Here is a 21,682-nt window from a genome sequence, read left to right as displayed (position 1 = left end):
TGCTAATGTAAGTCCTCCTGCGCCTTCTCGTTAGGCCTCGGCTCCTCCAGCACGAGTACGCGAGGTGAAGGAGGAGCACGAGTACGTGATACGTCCAAAACGTATCTACTTTCCCGAACACTTTTGCTATTGTTTTGCCTCTAATTTGTGTATTTTGGATGCAACTAACACGGACTAACGTTGTTTTCAGCAGAACTGTTCTGGTGTCTCGTTTTTGTGCAGAAATCCAACTTTCAGGAAAATCCTCGGAATTTATGCAGAAGGCCCTATTTTCACAGAATATCGGCGGAGCCAGAAGGACAAGCCAGGTGGAGGCCCGAGGGCCCCACACCATAGGGCGGCGCGGCCTAGGAGGGGCCCGCGCGGCCCTATCGTGTGGCCCCCTCGGCCGGCCTCCGACGCCCTCCTTCGGACTACTTATTGCCTTCGACCTAAAAACGCACGGAAAAAAGTCGAAGTCGCCAGAAAGCCTCCAGAACGCCACCACATCGCGAAACTCCGTCTCGGGAGCCAGAAGTCTCCGTTTTGGCACTCCGCCGGGACGGGGAATTGGAGGAGATCATCGCCATCATCACCACCGACGCCTCTCCATCAACCAGCCATGTTTCCCCCATCCATGTGTGAGTAATTCCCCCGCTGTAGGCCGAAGAGGATGGTAGGGATTGGATGAGATTGGTCATGTAATAGCATAAGATTGTTAGGGCATAGTGCCTAGTGTCCGTAATTGGTACTTTGATGATATTGTTGCAACTTGTTATGCTTAATGCTTGTCACTAGGGCCCGAGTGCCATGATCTCAGATCTGAACATGTTATTGTTTCATCATGATATTCATTGTTTATGGTCTTACCTGCAAGTTGTATACACATGTCGCTGTCCGGAACCAATGGCCCCGAAGTGACAGAAATCGGGACAACCGGAGGGGATGGTAGTGATGTGAGGATCACATGTGTTCACGGAGTGTTAATACTTTGCTCCGGTACTCTATTAAAAGGAGTACCTGAATATCCAGTAGATTCCCTTGAGGCCCGGCTGCCACCGGCTGGTAGGACAAAAGATGTTGTGCAAGTTTCTCATTGCGAGCACGTACGACTATAATTGGAACACATGCCTATTGATTGCTTTGTACTTAGACACCGTTTTATTATTATCTGCAAATGCCCTGCTATGATTGTTACATGAGTTTCTCTCATCCATGCAACGCCCGTTATCCGTCCCCGTGCCTACAGTATTTTAATCCTGCTGTTTACTATAATCACTACTGTTGTCTGTGTTACTCACGTCTGTTATTTTACTATCGCATCGCTATAAAACTGTTACTACTGATAAACTCTTGTGAGCAAGTCTGTTTCCAGGTACAGCTGAATTGACAACTCCGCTGTTAAGGCTTCCAAGTGTTCTTTGTCTCCCCTTGTGTCGAATCAATAAATTGGGTTATACTACCCGCGAAGACTGCTGCGATCCCCTATACTTGTGGGTCATCAGTACGCGACACCGCGCGTGATTTGTAGGCGCGGAAACAGCGGCGACATCACCATCCGCAAACCAGCGTGGCAATAGCAGAGGCCTGTCGGCAGATCCCTTCTCGTTTTGAAGCCGGAGGTGAAGGAGGAGCAAGACGACGAGGAAGCCGCGAAGACCGCGAAGATGGTGGAGTACGAGCGGCGACATCGCCTCATCACCAGCAGCGATGACCCTAAGGACTGCCCAGGATTGCATGCGACGTTGATGACGTGTAAAGCACACGCCCGTTGGGAACCCCAAGTGGAAGGTGTGATGCGTACAGCAGCAAGTTTCCCTCAGTGAGAAACCAAGGTTTATCGAACCAGTAGGAGTCAAGGATCACGTGAAGGTTGTTGGTGACGGAGTGTAGTGCGGCGCAACACCAGGGATTCCGGCGCCAACGTGGAACCTGCACAACACAATCAAAATACTTTGCCCCAACGTAACAGTGAGGTTGTCAATCTCACCGGCTTGCTGTAAACAAAGGATTAAATATATGGTGTGGAAAATGATGTTTGTTTGCGAAGAACAGTAAAGAACAATGTTTGCAGTAGATTGTATTCAGATGTAAAAGAATGGACCGGGGTCCACAGTTCACTAGTGGTGTCTCTCCAATAAGAAATAGCATGTTGGGTGAACAAATTACAGTTGGGAAATTGACAAATAGAGAGGGCATAACAATGCACATACATATCACGATGACTACTATGATATTTAATCAGGGCATTACGACAAAGTACATAGACCGCTATCCAGCATGCATCTATGCCTAAAAAATCCACCTTCGGGTTAGCATCCGCACCCCTTCCAGTATTAAGTTGCAAACAATAGACAACTGCATAAAGTATGGTGCGTAATGTAATCAACACAAATATCCTTAGATAAAGCATTGATGTTTTATCCCTAGTGGCAACAGAACATCCACAACCTTAGAACTTTCTGTCACTGTCCCAGATTCAATGGAGGCATGAACCCACTATCGAGCATAAATACTCCCTCTTGGAGTTACAAGTATCAACTTGGCCAGAGCCTCTACTAGCAACGGAGAGCATGCAAGAACATAAACAACACATATATGATAGATTGATAATCAACTTGACATAGTATTCCATATTCATCGGATCCCAACAAACACAACATGTAGCATTACAAATAGATGATCTTGATCATGATAGGCAGCTCACAAGATCTAACATGATAGCACAATGAGGAGAAGACAACCATCTAGCTACTGCTATGGACCCATAGTCCAAGGATGAACTACTCACACATCAATCCGGAGGCGATCATGGTGATGAAGAGTCCTCCGGGAGATGATTCCCCTCTCCGGCAGGGTGCCGGAGGCGATCTCCTGAATCCCCCGAGATGGGATTGGCGGCGGTTGCGTCTCTGGAAGGTTTTCCGTATCGTGGCTCTCGGTAATAGGGTTTTCGCGACGGAGAGTATATGTAGGCGGAAGGGCAGAGTCGGGGGAGTCACGAGGGGCCCACACACTAGGGCGGCGCGGGCCCCTCCTTAGCCGCGCCGCCTTGGTGTGTCGCCACCTCGTGGCCCCACTTCGTATCCTCTTCGGTCTTCTGGAAGCTCTGTGGAAAAATAAGACCCTGGGCATTGATTTCGTCCAATTTCGAGAATATTTCCTTTGTAGGATTTCTGAAACCAAAAACAGCAGAAAACAACAACTGGCTCTTCGGCATCTCGTCAATAGGTTAGTGCCGGAAAATGCATAATAATGACATAAAGTTTGTATAAAACATGTGAGTATCATCATAAAAGTAGCATGGAACATAAGAAATTATAGATACGTTTGAGACGTATCAGACGTCCATGGCGTCCTTGGACGACAAGGACGTATGGAGGGGTGACATCGATGCGGCGATCTCCATGTCCATCCACGACACTGGGATGCCACTCGTCGACCTCACAAATTACGGCGAAGCTGGGCCTAGCGGCGCCGTGAAGGATGAGCCCACCGACGAGCCCGTCGATGAGCCTGGCAAGCGCGTCAAGAAGGACGTCATCGACGACAACATGTACAACTTCCACCAGTACTACGACCCCTCTGGGCGCCACAAGTACTACTAGTTTAGTTTTAGGTTTAAATTTCATCAAATTTCGTTCAAATCCATGTAATATATATCAAATTTGAATGAATTTAACTGCTTTTCGATTAAGTTAAAAAATCTAAATTTCTTTGTTGGGAACAACTGGGCAGCACGCGCCAAACGCGGCAGAAAAAACTGCGTGTTTGGGGGAGGCTTTGGGGATCTTAGAGCATCTCCATCGGCGCCTCCAAAATAGTCGCTGGCAGGCGCCGACACTGTCGTATGGGGGACATCGGCACAACATCCTCCATTTTGGGGAGCTGTTCCCTCACCGACGCGCCTCATACGACAGCCCCAATAGATAATTTGAATTTTAAAACTCAAACACAAGCATAGAAATTCGAATAAGTTTACGAATATGAAGTTTGGGCCAACACACGGCCACCAAATTCGAATAGGTTTTGGAATAAGAAGTTTGGACCAACACACGGCCACCAGATCGCCGTCTCCGGCGCAAAAAAAAAAGGCTTCCAAGCCAGATGATCACATGAAGGAGGTCACGGGCAGCTCAACCTCGACGACTTCCTCATCGGCGGCCGGTGGCAGCTCCGTTTCTGCAACAGGATCCACGGTCGCCGGGGGAGGCATGAACGTCAACAATGCCGAGGGAGACATGAACGTCGATGGTGCCGGGGTAGACATGAACGTAGACGGTGCCGGGGGAGACGCCGACGCAGCTCGCGCCGCCATCACCTCTTGGCCGATGCGCTCGCGGTACATCTCGTGCCACGCCCGCGCCAACGGGTCCATCTTCTCCATGTCGGCCATCAAGATCTTCGATCTTGAGACATTTTGGCCAATGATAGTTGCGTCGCTTCATTGGTGGCCTTCATGGCAGCAGCGTGAGCTTCCATCTTCGCCGCCTCCACCCTCTCCCTCTCCAACTCGATCTTCATGTCTTGCTTGTCGAGGATTGCCTTCCACACAACGGAGGCCCTATCGGAAACTTCCTTGTTCTCCACCGAGAATGAGGTGATCATCTTATCGATGGAGGCATCCATGGCTGCCAATACTGGCGCCGCATTCCTCTCGGTCTTGGCCTTGTTGTTGCCAATGGGGCGCCCAGTGGAGGCGCCAGCTGGATCGACCGGCCCATCTTCCCCGTCCTTCAGTAGTGTATGGAGGAGGTCGTCCCATTTCTTGCAACCTTGGATCTTGTTGTAGCAATGCACGAACGGGAAGTCTTTGTCCTCGTGTTGGTGCTTGTACATTTCGAGAGTTTGGAGCATCTAACAATATATGATGCAAAACAATGAAACAAGTTGGATCATCAAATAGATATGAAAATAGATGGATCATCAAATAGATATGTAACAAGATCGATCATCAAATAGATATAGAACAAGTTGGATCATCATTTCATATGTAACAGGATGGTTCATCAATTCATGTATAACAACATGGATCATCATTTCATATGTAACAACATGGATCATCATTTCATATGTAAGAAGATGGTTCATCAATTCATATGTAACAACATGGATCATCATTTCATATGTAACAAGATAGATCATCAAATATTGTTAGAGGAGCGGCGTTCCATCTCCTTGTCCAGCTTCCCTCCTGCGACATGGTCGCCAGCTTCCCCTTTGGCGCGATGGTGCGCGTCTTCGGCGGTGCCTTCGTCGGCGCCTTCGCTGCCTTCACCGGAGCCTTTCTCTTCGGTGCCATGGCGTGGCGGCTAGGGTTTTTCGGGTTGGAGGCTGGATGGGAGATGGAGCAGCTGGCGGGAGAAATGAGCGGCGGAGGGGATGGGATTTTGGGGGAGAAGATGTATATTTTGTCGTTGTGTGCCTGACAGGCGGCTCCCATGCCCAAAATTTTCAGCCTCGCGAGGTGCCGGTGCGCCCGATTCGTGCCCTTGGCGAAGGGGTCGGCACGGGGTTGCCGACGCTTCTATTGGGCTCGAAAAATCACCAGCGCCGTTTGGTGCGTGCCGGTGCGAGCCCATTTTCGCTCCCGGCCCCAAATCGCTATCGGGGCGCCGGTGGAGATGCTCTTAGCCGTATTTTGGGGAAGCTGTGCCACACATTCTTTAGAGCATCCCCAACCATTGGGGCTCCCCGGGCCGAAATCCGGCGCTATTTAGCGCCGGATTGGACGAAACTTTGGCCCAGGGAGCGCCGAAGTTCCAGCCGTCTCCCTGCCTGGAACACCCGGGGTTCGCCGTTTTTTAGAGAAAAACATCCCTAAATGACAAATTTCATGCATAATTCGGTGAATTTGGCCAGTTTGGCCAACATTTGGCTTATTTTTACAAATAAACGTTACCGTTTAACAAAACAAGACAAGTTTTCAAACAAATCAAATGGAAACTAGTTGGTGTTGCCTCGAAGCGTCCATAAGTGCTCCACCAGATCATCCTGCAGCTGTTGATGCATTGTGGAGTCTCAAATCTCCTGATGCATAGCGATGAACGCATCCCACGATGCTGGCACCTGGCGGTTAGGCTGTGCAAGAGGACCCTCTCTGTCATATGGTGCAGCTTATTCGCTCAGAGGGACCGGATGCTTCCGCTCATCCTCGATAATCATGTTGTGTAAGCACACACAACAGTTCATCACCTCCCACATCTGATCTTTCGACCAAGTCAAAGAGGGGAACCGGACTACAACAAATCTCTGCTGGAGGACACCAAATGCACGCTCTACATCCTTTTGGCAAGCTTCTTGTTCCTTGGCAAACTGCTTCTCCTTCGGAAGGCCGGGACTTGAGATAGTCTTCACAAATGTTGCCCACTTTGGATAGATACCGTATGCAAGATAGTATCCCATGTTGTACCGCCGACTATTGATCATAAAGTTAACCGGGGGAGCATGACCCTCAACAAGCTTGGAGAAGACCGGCGAGCACTGCAAAACGTTGATGTCGTTGTTGGATCCTGGCATACCAAAGAAGGAGTGCCAAATCCAGAGATCATGGATAGCCACTGCCTCAAGTATCACAGTGCAGCCTTTTTTGTGACCCTTGTACATTCCCTGCCAGGCAAACGGACAATTCTTCCATTTTCAATGCATGCAGTCAATGCTTCCAAGCATCCCTAGAAATCCTCGAGCTTCATTGACAGCGAGGATCTTAGCAGTGTCTTCGACAGTCGGTGATCTCAAGTAGAAGTCCCCGAACATTGCTATCACCGCCCTGCAGAATCGGTAGAAACAATCAAGGGCCGTGGACTCCGCCATCAGAAGATAGTCATCTGCAGAATCACCAGGAGCTCCATATGCCAGCATCCGCATAGCCACCGTGCACTTTGGAGGGCGGAAAACCCTGCCATGACGGTGCAATCCAACTTGCATCTGAAATAGGAGTAGTAGTCTCGAAGGGCATACACAATTTTCAGGAAGAGCTTCACCGTGCAATGGATCGTCGGTGAAGTAGTCGGCGTAGAGCATGCAATACTCCTCCATTCGCTGCCTCGGCTTGCACTTCCGGTGACCTGGTGCCGACCCACCACGGCGACCAATGACAGACTCGGCGTACAAGCCGGACATGCAAGCGAGGATGAGCAGGTGCTCCTCGTCTTGGGCGGCGGCAGCCGTTTCTTCTTCAAGAAGCTCGGCGAACATCTGCTCCTCCTCCTCCTCGTCGGAGTCCATGTCTGTCCAGGCAGTTGGACGAACACCTGCCGGGCGTGTCGACGAGGAACGACGGGAGCTGCCCGGCGACGGAAAATAGGTAGAGGGTGGAGGAACGGCGGAATATAGGCTGCTGGGTGGAGGAACGGCGGAGTTGGGGCAACCCGCCGACGGATTGCCGAGGGGTGGTGCCGGCGGCGAGAGAGCAAAGGGAGGGGAGGAGGGATTTGCGTCGACAAAGTGGTGGGGTTCGTTTGTGCTCTCGCCGACAGAGCGGGCCCGTCCCCGCTTTTCTCTCGTCCGGAGTCCCCGAGCGCTCCCCGGGGGGCTGGGATGGCCTGGGCTCTCTGGACGGATGAAAGGCCTAATCCGAACGAAAACGATAAGGCGGGAACGCAATTGGTCCAGATGAAAAAAAAAGACGTCCTGCTGGGATCTTGTCGGAGAGACGGTTGGAAATGCTCTTATCAACGGCGGGCAATTCTCGGCACCCAAGTCGCTCCCGCCGCCGCCCTCACGCAGCTGCTTCCTCTCTCTCCGTGTGGATCCCACGACCAAAAGAGGAGTTCATACCTGAAAGTCTCTGAAGCTGAAGAAACATCATCAGCCGAAAAAGCAGTTTGAAGTTGAAGGAGTCGAACAAGAACAAGTCCACGCCGGGCCGCGTATGCCGCCGCCAACCCCACTAACTCCTAACGGCGCGCACGACTTCCCCGTCAACTCGCGCCTGCCTTGCAATTCGGATTTCCTCAACCGCAATTCGCCTCCTCCTCCTCCTCAGATCCCGCAAAACCATCTGCCCACACCTCTGCCCCGATTCGCCGGAGAATGGGGGCGGGGCCGTGGAGGCTGCTGTGCTGCTGCTGCTGCTGCTGCCGCCGCGACTCCGATCGTACCGGGGTCGATGACGCCAAGCTCAGGCCCGACGGCGCCGGTGCGTGTCCGATTTCGGTCTTGAATCTCCTCCTCTCCGTGCCCATTTTGATTGAGGATTTCTGCTGCAGGTGGGGAGGCGGCGGCGGCGGCAGGGGGGGAGTGGTACGACCTCCCGCCGTTCCAGGAGTTCACCTTCCAGCAGCTGCGCCTAGCCACCGCGGGCTTCGCCGCCGACAACATCGTCTCCGAAGGCGGCGACAAGGCGCCCAACGTCGTCTACAGGGGCAAGCTCGACGCCCAGCGCCGGATTGCCGTCAAGCGATTCCACCGCAACGCATGGCCCGACGCGCGCCAGTTCATGGTGGGTGTTCCCACTCTCACGCCCCGCGCGCCCCTGAGTTATTCGGAAAGGCTACATTTTTAACTGCTTCACAAGTTTTCTCGTTCATCCTGAAGTAGAGGCATCCACACACAGTTTGGATGGGATGGGAATGTCTTGTGCTTTCTTTTTTTAATATAATAGACCAAGATTAAGACAGCTTGCAGATGAAAACACCCTAATTTTTATACGATAACTGCCAAAAAGTTTGATTTTTTTTTTTATCTCTGTTTGTCTCACCCTGTCTGTTAGACATTTACTCCCTCCGTCCCACAATATAAGACATTTTGGCAAGCTGTTTTAGCTTGCCACAAGGTCTTACATTGTACCCGAAGCTTTACATTCTAGTATTTAGACACCAAACTGCCAAACGCTCTCAAGTGTGAAATATAAAGGAGTAGTTTCCTCACTATTTCTAGGACTTGGCAATGCATGCACTGCTATACTTAGTTGCCGAATAACTTGAATCACACCTTTACACTACTAAAGTGGTGGTTTCCAGTGTAACCAAAATGTGCCTTGTCCTTTTCTGTGTTGTTAAGATGGATCCATACTCCTTGCTATATCTGGACATATGCAGCAGCTGCTATATTGCCTCGGATTATCTTACTCCACATTGGCAAACTCAACCCAAAGGAAGTTCACAATAACATCAATTTGTGTCCTTTTGCCTAGAGTAGAACGATTCTTCAAATTTTGCAACTGGCCTGGTAAAGCATTCAGAACCGATGAGTGATGCCCCTGGGAAATGTTTTTGTACTTCCAGGAAGAAGCTAAGTCTGTTGGCCAGCTCCGGAACAAAAGATTCGTAAACTTGCTTGGTTGTTGCTGCGAAGCTGATGAAAGGTTGCTTGTTGCTGAGTACATGCCCAATGACACTCTGGCAAAGCATCTGTTCCATTGTGAGTTGATCTCTTGATGATGTAGCTAAGTCTTTGTGAAGTTTCATCTATTTTCCCTTTGTTTCTGCTGAACCTGTTCCTGAGAATGTTTCTGTAGGAGGCAGCCATTATGATTTTTAATTTTAAATTTGTGCCACAAGTAAATTTTGGCAGTTGACACATAAATCTATGTGAAAATGCACTTTAACTGAACATGTGCATAATAATCGAAAGCTTTATTGCAGTATGTAGAAGTGATTATGCTGATTGCTCTTTTTTTTAAAAAAATCCCAAATATTTCTCATTGTAACAATATGCCCATGAAATGTCAACATTTTTTCACTGTGAAGTGCATAACTTCTTCACAACACGCTATTTACCCACATGTCGTACATTCTCTCTGTGAGCTGCAAAGCTGAGCCAGGTGGTCCAGAGCAACCCATTCACAATCCACAGTATAATGACCACAGTACTACTTATGTGATCCTCATTTTTTCCTTTGATGATTATAAATAGGCGATTATTTTTTCACATCACATTTTCCATTTCACAGGGGAATCACAGGCAATGGTATGGCCCATGAGATTACGGGTTGTTCTGTATGTCGTCGACGCTTTAGATTACTGCATAAGCAAGGGCCGGGATCTGTATCATGATCTTAATGCCTATAGAGTTTTGTTTGATGATGTGAGTATCGTGTAGTTTATTGTCATTGAAATGTTGGCATCACCTGCCACTCTCAGTATTATTTGAAACCTCCGAGATCGTTAACACTTGACACCCTGCAGGACTGCAACCCTAGGCTTTCATGTTTTGGTCTAATGAAGAACAGCCGGGATGGCAAAAGTTACAGCACCAATTTGGCATTTACTCCTCCTGAATATATGAGGACTGGTTAGTCCTTAATTTCCAGAATGTGCTAAAAATAGCTAAGTGATGCCCTTAATGTGATGTTTTAAAGTCTGTCTATAGTCTTGTGACCAGGCTATCTTTCTATGTAGATATGACTAGCCACTAATTATGTGCTACCTTTTTATTAGAATTAAATTTGAGACGGTGTCAGGATTATTAGAAATTTCGTGTCTTTGCACCTGAATTAGTCTATTCCCCGTTCATATATCTGATGATTATATGAAATTAGCTTACAACAGTATGTTATGTATTTGGCGTAGAAAATTATAGCTTTCTGTACACATAGGAAGGAGGCAAAAACTCTAAAAAAAATCGAGAAAACGCAAAAAGCCTTTGCGTTTCATTTCATTGAAAAGAAGGGGGGAAATCGTTTGTTGTTACAATCCTCCTAAGACGCAGTTCTCTGAAAGGAAAACAAAAAGGTACAGCTCAGTGAACATCCCAGGTGTGCGGCAGGAGAACACACAGGCCCGGCGCACCAGCCCTGGCCCAAAGTGCACCTTCGTCTTGGATCTTCGCGACGACATTGTGGACGGATGGTTCTGCCCCGTTGAACACACAGTTGTTGCGCTGCTTCCAGATTAGCCATGGGGTGAGAAGCGCGATCGAGGCGAGACCTTTGTGCAGCGGTTTGGGGCTGCAGGTTGCTCGCAGCCAGGAGAGGACGTCGTGCCAGACCTGACGGGAGAAGCAGCAGGCATAGAGCAGGTGCTGGATGGTTTCCATCTCCTGGTCGCAGAGCAAGCAGCGTGGGTGGTGCTGGAGGCCTCGGCGCCAAAGGCGACCAGGGTTATGGCTTTTTTTTTGCCATGGGGATTGATGCATGCTTTCGACTGCACAATACCATTTTGCTCTTATTATCAATTGAATTTATTACTAGTACAATATAGACTAGAGACTGCAATGGATGGAGTTTTCACTTTCTAACTTGTACTGTTTTGTCCTACTGCACATGTGAAGATTTATTTTAGTCGTCGCGGAGCTTTCAAAGCTCTAGTTTGCCTTACACTTCGGTTTTACCTGCAGGAAGAATAACTCCAGAAAGTGTCATATACAGCTTCGGCACATTGTTATTGGATGTTCTTAGTGGGAAGCATATTCCTCCTAGCCATGTAAAATTTCTTGGTTTTATTTCTTTATCAGTATGCATTGTGGTTCTGTCATAAACTCATAATCATGTATTTTTATGCTCTACATCAATGTTATACAAGAGTTATATCTAAATCCAGTTACATATAGTGTGAAATTGCTTGCTGTTGTCTATTTGCTTCATTGAGCAATGCAGAGTACATTAAATGTTTTTTGTCTGCACAGTTTCTACTGTGTTCAGACTCTTTACAAGTATAAGGGACTTGCAATTGATATCAACATCTCTTACTTAGTTGGGAGCATATTGAAGGGTGTTGTAATGATGAATCTATGGGATAAATGAACAAAGCAGTATTTTACTTTAAACCTTGATGCGCCTGTACACACCTCAGCTTGTATAATCTAGAAAAGCAAGAGTTGGATGGAGTAGGAAATATTTAATAATTTGGTAAAACTAGAGAACAAACAGAATTTGATATTTTGTGGTTACGGTTATTTCAACTGGTTACTGCAAATATGTCCAGGCCCTTGATCTGATTCGAGATCGAAACTTCAGTATGCTCATAGACTCCTGTTTAGAGGGCCAAATTTCTAATGAGGAAGGAACAGAACTGCTGCGTTTAGCTTCAAGGTGCCTGCATTATGAACCACGAGAACGGCCTAATGTAAGATCTTTGGTTCTTGCGCTGGTTTCTCTTCAGAAGGATGTCGAGGTGAATACATATCTCATCATACATCTCCAGTATGCATTAAAGCATGTTCCTGTTCCTTTATTTGTGTCCTTACGTTTTCTAGTCAAGATGGTTCATCTTGAGAATTTTTTTGATAATACCAATATGCTTTGCAGTCTCCATCTTACGATCTGATGGATAAACCCCGTGGTGGTACATTTACCCTTCAATCGATCCATCTTTCTCCTCTTGCTGAAGCTTGCTCCAGACAGGATCTTACTGCAATACATGAAATTCTAGAGTCAACTGGCTATAGAGATGACGAGGGAACAGCAAATGAGGTATTTGATCTGTACTTAATCTAAACCCCCAGGTGTTATGCTATATTTTGTTACTAGCGAAATTTGTTTGGGAGCAATATATTGGTGTTTATTAGTGGTTTTTAATATTTCTGTGAGCGCTTTGCCTAACTCATTTCTTCTTGGCGGTAGCTCTCATTTCAGATGTGGACTAATCAAATGCAAACTACCATTGACTCGAAGAAGAAGGGCGATAGTGCATTTCGACAAAAAGATTTTAGCATGGCCATTGGTTGCTACTCTCAGGTTGCCTTTCATCTGCTTATTGGGTTTCACTTAAGTTGTCAATTGTTTCAAACTGTCATAATTAATTCAGGACACCGTGCATGATTTATATGCAACAGTTTAAATATGGTGTTCTCCATCTTCTGCAATGACCCTAACTAAGTTGCTTGACCATATGCCTTTCTTTTGGACAAATGTAGCTTCAAACTATTTGTAACTTTGTATTGGCTTCACAAGTTTCTGTTCCTGGAGGTCAATTTTGATTATTATTTTAATTGCTGTGCAGTTCATTGATGTTGGTACCATGATATCGCCAACAATCTATGCCAGGCGTTGCTTGTCATATCTCATGAATGACAAGCCGCAACAAGCTCTGAATGATGCCGTCCAAGCTCTGGCGATATTTCCTACATGGCCGACTGCATTTTATCTTCAGGCTGCAGCCCTGTTTTCATTGGGAAAAGAGAAGGAAGCTCGGGAAGCACTCCACGAGGGTGCAGCTGTAGAGACAAAGAGTAGGGTCCATTAAAGATGTATAGCTGAACAGCAGGTACCCCCCTCCCTCAGAAAGATAACGCTACCACCTACCTGCATGTTCATAGCATGGTAACTTAGGTACTAGATTATGAAAAATAAGAAAGAAAAAAACACCCCAGTTTGTACAAAATGGTTAGGGTAATTAGGGAAATTGATTTTTTTTTGTATAATTTTGTGTAAATTACAGTTTGAGCTTGTCGTCCTCGCATACAGATGAGAAAACTCAAGCAAATGTAACACCATTACAAGCTTTGTGATCAGTGCTTGAGTGTTGGAAGAAGGAATTTGAGAAGCGTAGCATCTTTCTGATATTGAGTTTCCTCACCGTCATTGTAGTGAGAATCTTACACGTTGTTGTTCATGTGCTCTTCACTTGCTGGAGACAACAGCAGGTCTAATTTGGCTTAGGAGCAAGGAGACTGCCAGTTAGCCTTGTGATACATAGTATTTTTTTATGTATATATATGAAAAATATACATAGTTAGAATATACTGCAGAGAGGGCAAGAGAGAGCCTATTCACCCAGTTCACTCTGCCGCATGAACGAGGAGATGGAGATGAAGAAAAGGTGTTACAGTGCATCTCATCTGTCAATCATCCTCGTCAGATCATGTTATGATGGTCATAGGTTGTAGGGTTTGTAGAGCAAGTGTTGATTGGTCTTTTTGCTCTTGTCTTGGTCCTCAGCTCAGCTGGGCACAGTGATTTGAGAGTCATGTATTGTTAGAGTGTAGTGGAGAGAAGATTTGCTGAATTCTTCTGTAATGATTTAGTTTTGGGTGCAGTGTGAGCTTTGTATGTATGTGAGAAGGCTCTATTCGGAACAGATCATGGGCTATTATATTGGTCCCATACGCCATGAAATGGCATGTAACATACAGTTCGTTTTCTGGTCTGTTGTGATCAGTTAGGGGATCTTATTATTATTATTTTCCTTCTGCTACTAAATAAAAAAAATGGAATTTTTGCTACAGATTATAGGGCACTGTTATTTTCCGGCGTTTGCTGATACACACAACCTAATTATATCTTTGTCAGGTACCATTACAATTTTGTGACACATTTGCTGGAACACACCACTTGATGGAAAGTTTTGCACTTTTGCCTAGGATGACCATACTATGATTGGTTTTGAAGATAAAATGTAAAACTTTCCATTTTATCTGGGTGGTTTTATTTGGCAAATGTGTCACAGAATTGAAATAATATCTGGCAAAAACACAATCGGCCGGTGTGTTTTGGCAAACATCAATTTTTTTTTCCAAAAAACTGAAGAGCGCAACATCCAAAATGTATTCAAATTTATGTTATCGAAATTAAGTCCAAAGAGCTGTACTGTTAAAATTATGGATCCTCGTTTGTCATTTGGAAATACTTGGCACCCTGATGCTAAGATTAATTTTGACCATTTCGTAGAAGGTAAGATTAAATTTTAAGGTTTTTCTTCTAATATACATAGATACATGCTTTGGGCGTGTATTTGAGAGAAGAAGAAAAAAAAAAGGTGAACAATGAAACCAATATCTTTTTGTTTTTTCTCACACAAAACTCTCACGTTTTCCTAATCATTATTGTGTCATAAGAATGTCCATTTTTCTGTTGTTGTGAACCTTAAACCTTATAATATTTGATTTCCTATAATCTTAGTTGATTTTCCAACAATTTCAGTCTTCTCCATCGTGATGCCACTATGAATGGCTATAGGTGGTTGCTTCCTCCGAAATCAGCATATTTGGCGCACAATCTATACCGTCAACGACTGGTTTTGCCTCCTGAATCTAATTGATGTGGGTCAGTGGCGGAGCTATGTACAAGTCAGGGGGGGCCACCGCCCCCCCCCCCCCCCCCAACTTTTAAGGAATTTTTTTTACAAGGCTTAGAAGATAATTTTTTTAGCACTTTGCCCCCCCCCCCAGATATAGATATTTTATGTTTTGCCCCCCCATAATTCCTGGCAAGCTCCGCCACTGATGTGGGTGAGGACTTTTTTTCCTCTCCTTTGATGCCATCACCTCCCTTGTGTTGACAATGATTTGCGTCACGACCCTAATTTCTCGTTAAAGATCCACTTTCTTCGCGATGCAGTTCTTTTCCCTCGACTCCCAATCCAATGACATGAGAGATTTTTGGCCCATGTACAAGCAGAGACTCAGTATGCCGCTAGACAGTTCTAGAAAGGAACCCTAGTGCCACCCTCCATATCAATCACCCCCTCCCCCTCCGGTCACCACTTTGACGTCATGGGACAGAAAGGAGGGGATGCTCCTCTCTCGCAAGTTGTGTAACAAGATCTATGGTGCAGTTTTGGTATCGCGATGGTGTTGCACCAATGGAGATGGCAGTGTTATGTCAAATTAAAGTCCTCCAGATCCAACACCATCTAGATTTGCTTGATGTGCCGCTACTGAGGAGATTGCGAGTTGTTTTCATCATCATTATTCATGGAGGGATTGGTTGGTTCTTTGTTGTCAGCGCGACTCCATGAACATGCTCCTCATAGCAACTAGACCATTGGTGAGCAAGATCGACGACTTGGTGCGAGGATATTAGTGGCATCATCTGCCGCAATCGGGTTGTTTCTCCTGCTGACATGCTTGACGTTGATTGACAATATCTATCATATGTGAAAGTCTACTATGCAACTGTTCAACAAGGTTTGGTCCTATATAGGTCTTTTTAGGTATTTTGGTGGTGTAATCCCTCGATGGTGTCCATAGAGCTATGGCAGCGCAACCATGATGAGTTGAGCTGCGGCTTTGGCAAAGATTTTGGGGATATGCGATCTTAATTATAATATTATTTTCGTTTGTTGTTTTCCTTGTGGTTGTAGGTTCATTTACGTATTATTATCTGTTTGAATATGATATTATCAGTGAATCTAACTTAAGTGAGATTTAACTACTTCTCTCTTTTAATTGACTCAAATTTAATATAATAATATAGTAAATCCGAGTCGATTAAAAGAGATCGGATGGAGTACACGGCAACAAGGGAGGAAAGATAATCAGAAAAAATGGATGAGTCGAGAAAATCGTGAATAGAGAAAGCAGTAGGCGACGGCAGTACGGCACGGCGCCGCTCCAAATCCCCAAACACAACCGCTCCCAATCATACTCATACGCCCCCCTTCCTCGACCCAAAGGCAGATCAGATCAGGCCGCCGCCGCTTCCAAATTCCAGTTTCGATTCCCACCGTGAGCGGCGCGAGGATGGCGATCGTGTACGCGCTCGTGGCGCGGGGCACGGTGGTGCTGGCCGAGTTCGCCGCCGTCTCGGGCAACGCCGGCGCCGTCGCGCGCCGCATCCTCGAGAAGCTCCCCGCAGCCGACGCCGAGCCGCGACTCTGCTTCGCGCAGGACCGCTACATCTTCCACGTCCTCCGCTCCCCCGCCGACGGGCTCACCTTCCTATGCATGGCGAACGACACTTTCGGAAGTCAGTTTCTTTCCCCTCCCTTCCTCCACTCTACTCTTCTTACTTAGCCTAGCAGTACTACTCAGATCATTTCTACCAACGTTTGCATACTGAAGCAACCTGTTGTTCTACAACATTACATATTGCCGCCATCTTCCAGTTTATCTGTAAGACTGTAACCATCCTGCACACACCGCTAACACTCAACTAACCACGCCATTCGTTCACGACGCAGGGAGGGTCCCCTTCATATACCTGGAGGACATCCAGATGAGGTTCATGAAGAACTACGGCAGGGTCGCGCACTCCGCGCTCGCCTACGCCATGAACGATGAGTTCTCCAGGGTGCTCCACCACCAGATGGAGTTCTTCTCCAGCAACCCCAGCGCCGACACCCTCAACCGCCTCCGCGGAGAAGTCAGCGAGGCAAGCACCACAAAACTTAGGACAGTCCATGTTTATGGCGTTTAGCGCGCTGAGCTTACCGTGATTGTGTTTTCGAGCACCTGCAGATACACACTGTCATGGTTGACAACATAGACAAGATCCTGGACAGGGGCGACCGCATCTCGCTGCTTGTGGACAGGACCTCCACCATGCAGGACAGCGCCTTCCACTTCCGCAAGCAGTCCAAGAGGCTCAGGAGAGCTCTCTGGATGAAGAATGCCAAGCTTCTGTAAGTGCTGCACATCCCCATATCCTCCGTAGCTTGCATTGTTTTCCTTGTTGTTAGTTTTTGTGGACACTAGCCGTCAATTACGGATCAACCGCGTCGCGTGGTTATTGACTATAAAAATTATTCTTCTGCAATAGTTTAACCATACAGAGAGCAAGTCCCTTTTGCTACCGCAAAACACTACCAGATCTGGTCTCTGCAGAACTACTTGCGCTTGTTTCGTGCCAGTTATCATTTTCCATGTTCCCTCAGATTCAATCTGGCAGGAAACGTGTCATTCCTGAATAAAAAGAACTGTTATATACAGGGAGCAAGTTCCCTTTTGCTATCAAAAAACACTTCCAGATGTGGTACTACTGCCAGTTATAATTTTTACATGTCCCCAGATTCAATCCAGCTGGAAAAGTGTCATTTCTAAACAAAGAGCTGTCTTTTATGAGAATGTGAGATGGTTAATTTCTTTAATGGAAGCACATGATTCACCGAGTAAATTTTTTCCATGTCTCCAGATTCAATCTGGTCGAAAATTGTCATTTCTAAACAAAGAGCTGTTTTTTATGAAAATGTGAGATGGTGAATTATGTGCTTCCATTAAAGAAATTAATAGGGAAATTATATAGATATAAGAGTAAAATACTCCATGAAAGGGTTGGCCTGATAATGGGTACTTTTAGAGGAGCTTTGGCAATTTGAACTAAATATAAAAAAAACTACAGAAAATGGTGTTGTGGTGTGTCATAGCTGAAAATGGTGAAACCCCTGCTCTTTTGGCAGACAAATCTAGTAATTAGCAAATATTTGCCGGTGCAGCTAACTAATGGTTGACTATTTGCTAGAGTCCTGTTTTGTGATTTCTACATGTCAATTTAACATGTTGGCAGTTTCTGAGATATTTTTCGTCCTGGAATTGTTGCAGAGCGGTGTTGACTGTGGTCATTGTGCTGCTGCTTTACTTGATCATTGCTGCTTTCTGCGGTGGCCTAGCCCTTTCATCATGCAGATCATAAAAAACACTATGGATCTACTGCAGTTGGAGCTCCAGCTTAGCTTCCAAAGTTTAAACCTGTTGTTTTGAGGGACAGATTCGCAGTTGAGTTCTCAGTAGAGTGTTTACTCATACAAGTCAATCTGAAATGTTTGTACAAAACAGGATCTGCATGTACAGTATGTCTTTCATGTACCTGAACTAGGTGGATGTTTACACTTTGATGTAGTTATCTTTTTGAAAGTGGTGGTTCTGTGCATGAATTGTGCATCTTCCTTATCTTTTGCAGCCATTGCCCTTGTGCAAGATTTGTGTATCTCGTGACATTGGTTATGAATGCTCAATGCTCCTGTTCATAGAAATTAATGTTGTATAATACTCTTTCTGGAAAAGATATTGGCGTTAAGGAAGTTACCATATGTAACGAAATCTAGGAATGAAATTTATGCATGACAAGTCAAAATACTTTGATGTATGTTTTCTTATATTTTCAATTGGTTTTTTAAAATTTTCAATTGGGGTTGCTAAGATATGCAAACAGCACATGCATGAGTGAAGTCTTACTTCGAAGCATGACAATTGTTGAGGTTTCTGAATGTTGATTCCGAAAGGAGATTCCTTGCTTATCTGAATGCAGTTAGTCCTGAAATATATGCATAGCGAGGAAGCTGTATTAGGTCTTAGAACGAATTTCTGATTGGTTACTGGGATGATCAATGGCCTTGATATGGCTTTTGCTATTCTGGTGTACTTGCTGAAAGCTGTAGGATTTGTGCTACATCCTTACAACGCCAATCAACTTCGTTGACGATTGGTTTTGCTATGAATATCCGCAATGTATGGTATGTCTTTCTAGTTCAACTGCTCCTGGTTGTGTCCAGTTCCAATATCTGTGAAATGCAGAGCAGTTAGAAAAGCAAATTCCAGCAAACTAAGCAACCACTCCTGCAAACCCAACCACACTACTACACCTTTCAACTTGTTCACAATTAGGCATTTCAATTATTCTTCCAACAATTCCATTATCTACACCTGAGCTGCCTATGTGTATATATTGCACTGCATGATGATCTCTATGCAACAAGCAATCTTCATCTCCATCCCACATCCCAAGTAAGCAGCAATTGAGCAGAGCAGCTAGTTATACCTTAGTCATCATGAGCAGCACCAATGAAGCCACCGTCATCCACGTTGACGACACCACCGGCAAGGCCCCGGTTACAGCTCAGCCGCCACCACCAGCAGCCCCAACCGCGCCGGTGCAGCAGCAGCAGCGCAAGTCCGGTGGCGTGCCATTCCTCCTACGCGGCGGTGCTGACGGCTTCCGTCGCTGCATGGCCTTCGTGGACCTGCTGCTAAGGATTGTCGCCTTCGGGCCGACGCTGGCGGCCGCCATCGCCACGGCCACCTCCAACGAGACGCTCTCCGTCTTCACCGAGCACTTCGAGTTCCGGGCCAGGTTCGACGACTTCCCGACCTTCACCTTCTTCGTGGCCGCCAACGCGATCGCGGCGGGGTACCTGGTGCTGTCGCTCCCCTTCGTCGTGGGGATCATCCGGCCGAAGGCCACAGTCGCCAGGCTGCTGCTGCTCATCGGCGACACGGTGATGGTGGTGCTCGTGACGGCGGCGGCGTCCGCGGCGGCGGCGATCGTGTACGTGGCGCACGAGGGGAACATGCGCGCCAACTGGGTGCCCATCTGCATGAACTTCCACGGCTTCTGCGAGCGCACCAGCGGCTCCGTCGTCGCCTCCTTCCTCGCCGTCCTCGTCTTCATCCTCCTCGTCCTCCTCTCCGCGTGCGCCATCCGTCGCCGACCATGCTAGGCTACAACTCATCGGTCGGCCGGGCTCAATGCTTTCGAATATCATGATTGTGCTCTCTACTTTACTTTGGTTTGGTCGTGCATGAAACTGTGCCATCTCATATATTCCTGTTCTCTGTGGTGTACGGTGTTCGATCACCAATCAATTGTTCATCGGTCACTATGTAATGTGAGTTGTATTAATCATATTTTGACATTTTGGATCGATCCAAAATCGGTGCTGAGCAAACCAGGAAGAAAAACAAAAAGAAAGAAAGAAACGCACAGCACAGCACAGCACAGATGGACGGTGATCACTGTGCAGCAGTCTTCTGCTTGCTGCGGTAGTACGCCATGCCCCGGATGCCGTCGGGGTCCATGGCGAACCCGAGCGGGCGGTAGAAGCCCACCACCCTGGGCTCGGCGTAGAGCACGATGTTGCCGACGCCCTTGCGCCGGAGCTCCGCCACGAGCCGCTCCATGACGGCGCGGCCGAGCCCGAGGCCCTGGCACGACGGCTCCACCACCACGTCCCACACCACCGCGTTGAACACCCCGTCGCCGGCCGCGCGCGCGAACGCCACGGGACGGCCCGTCGCCGCCGACGCCAGCCACGCCACCTCGCTGTGCTCCAGCGCGCGCCGCAGCCGCTCCTCCTGCCGCTGCGGGAACCCCACGCGCGCGAACACCTGGTTCAGGGCCGCCACGTCCAGGCCCTCCGCGGTGCGCCGCACGTCGAAGCCGCGGGATGCTAGCTCGGTGTCCGACACCGTCAGCTGGACGCCGATCCCGGCGGACGCGGCCGGACGGTGCGGGAGGAATGGGTTCCTGGGCTTGAACGTGACGGCGGCACGGAGGAAGCCGCGCGCGCTGGGGCGAGGCTGCACCTGCGGTTGTTGCATGGCTGATGTTGGCTTCAGACTCCAGTGGCCATGGATTGCTTGCTTATCCTTATTTCCATCGCTTAGGCTCCTCTCCTTCCCTCCCGCCAGGCAGCCACTAGTTCCATTACACGGATTATCGAGGTTATTATCTGGAAATGTTTACAAACACTATGTGTCTCTCTCAACTCATTAGTGTGCACATAAAAGACACATTGGAATGGATGTTTGTTATGTGAATTATACAAATACCCCCGCGTTGTTGGGGGAATTTGTTGCATTGCATTGAATTAGCTTTTGTTGTATGAAAGAGAGAAAAAATACTGCCTCGATCCATATTAGTTGCCATCCGATCCATATTAGTTGCTATATTAATATAGATGTATCTAGCTATATTTTCGTTTTAGATTCATCCATACTAGTGGCAAGTAATATGGATCGGACGGAGTAGATATGAATAGTATGAGAACTTGAACGAAATAAAATATCTACAAATACCCTGTGTTGTTGGGGAAACTTGTTGTATTATTTGGATTACTCCCTCCATCCATAAAAGGATGTTCCAAATTCGTAGTATCTATACATTAAAAAGTGTCTAGATACATCTAAATTTAGACAAAATTTTGACACCATTTTATGCACAAAGTATATTTTGTTGTATGGAACAAAAAAAAAATAGATGTATAGTCTAATAACTCGAATGGAATAAAATTTAAATAAACAACATGCCTTGTTGGGGAAATTTGTTGCATTATATTGGAATATATTTTGTATATATAAGAGAAAAATATAGATGAATAGTATGAGA

General features: G+C 46.8%; 4 protein-coding genes across 6 annotated transcripts; 3 read left to right on the top strand and 1 right to left on the bottom strand.

Moving 5' to 3' along the window:
* Positions 1 to 7,692: 7,692 nt before the first annotated feature.
* LOC127313598 (probable serine/threonine-protein kinase BSK3) lies at positions 7,693 to 14,043 on the top strand. 3 transcript variants are annotated; one of them, XM_051344089.2, is made up of 11 exons: positions 7,693 to 8,119; positions 8,190 to 8,422; positions 9,207 to 9,342; positions 9,875 to 10,008; positions 10,110 to 10,215; positions 11,260 to 11,345; positions 11,847 to 12,035; positions 12,170 to 12,334; positions 12,485 to 12,598; positions 12,864 to 13,127; positions 13,328 to 14,043. In XM_051344089.2, the coding sequence occupies exons 1-10, from the start codon at positions 8,014 to 8,016 to the stop codon at positions 13,104 to 13,106; spliced, it is 1,512 nt and encodes a 503-aa protein (XP_051200049.1). In that variant the 5' UTR covers positions 7,693 to 8,013; the 3' UTR covers positions 13,107 to 13,127; positions 13,328 to 14,043. The 3 variants fall into 3 exon arrangements, with proteins under 3 accessions (XP_051200049.1, XP_051200050.1, XP_051200048.1); XM_051344090.2 differs by having other exon boundaries at positions 13,302 to 14,043; XM_051344088.2 differs by having other exon boundaries at positions 7,694 to 8,119; positions 12,864 to 14,043.
* A 2,103-nt stretch (positions 14,044 to 16,146) lies between these two features.
* On the top strand, positions 16,147 to 18,452 carry LOC127313595 (vesicle-associated membrane protein 714). The gene is made up of 4 exons (XM_051344084.2): positions 16,147 to 16,549; positions 16,764 to 16,954; positions 17,041 to 17,204; positions 18,121 to 18,452. Exons 1-4 carry the CDS (start codon positions 16,324 to 16,326, stop codon positions 18,209 to 18,211), a joined length of 672 nt encoding a protein of 223 aa, XP_051200044.1. The 5' UTR covers positions 16,147 to 16,323; the 3' UTR covers positions 18,212 to 18,452.
* Positions 18,453 to 19,211: 759 nt separating this feature from the next.
* LOC127313596 (casparian strip membrane protein 2-like) lies at positions 19,212 to 20,160 on the top strand. Its single transcript, XM_051344085.2, has one exon. The coding sequence runs from the start codon at positions 19,347 to 19,349 to the stop codon at positions 20,013 to 20,015; it is 669 nt and encodes a 222-aa protein (XP_051200045.1). The 5' UTR covers positions 19,212 to 19,346; the 3' UTR covers positions 20,016 to 20,160.
* On the bottom strand, positions 20,143 to 20,999 carry LOC127313597 (serotonin N-acetyltransferase 2, chloroplastic). The gene has a single exon (XM_051344086.1). It carries the CDS (start codon positions 20,893 to 20,895, stop codon positions 20,308 to 20,310), a length of 588 nt encoding a protein of 195 aa, XP_051200046.1. The 5' UTR covers positions 20,896 to 20,999; the 3' UTR covers positions 20,143 to 20,307.
* Between the last annotated feature and the right edge of the window lie 683 nt (positions 21,000 to 21,682).

The sequence above is a fragment of the Lolium perenne genome, chromosome 7, assembly GCF_019359855.2.
Source record: "Lolium perenne isolate Kyuss_39 chromosome 7, Kyuss_2.0, whole genome shotgun sequence".
Taxonomy (NCBI): domain Eukaryota; kingdom Viridiplantae; phylum Streptophyta; class Magnoliopsida; order Poales; family Poaceae; genus Lolium; species Lolium perenne.
Note: the sequence above shows the minus strand (reverse complement) of the source record. Positions and strands in the feature narration are given on the sequence as shown.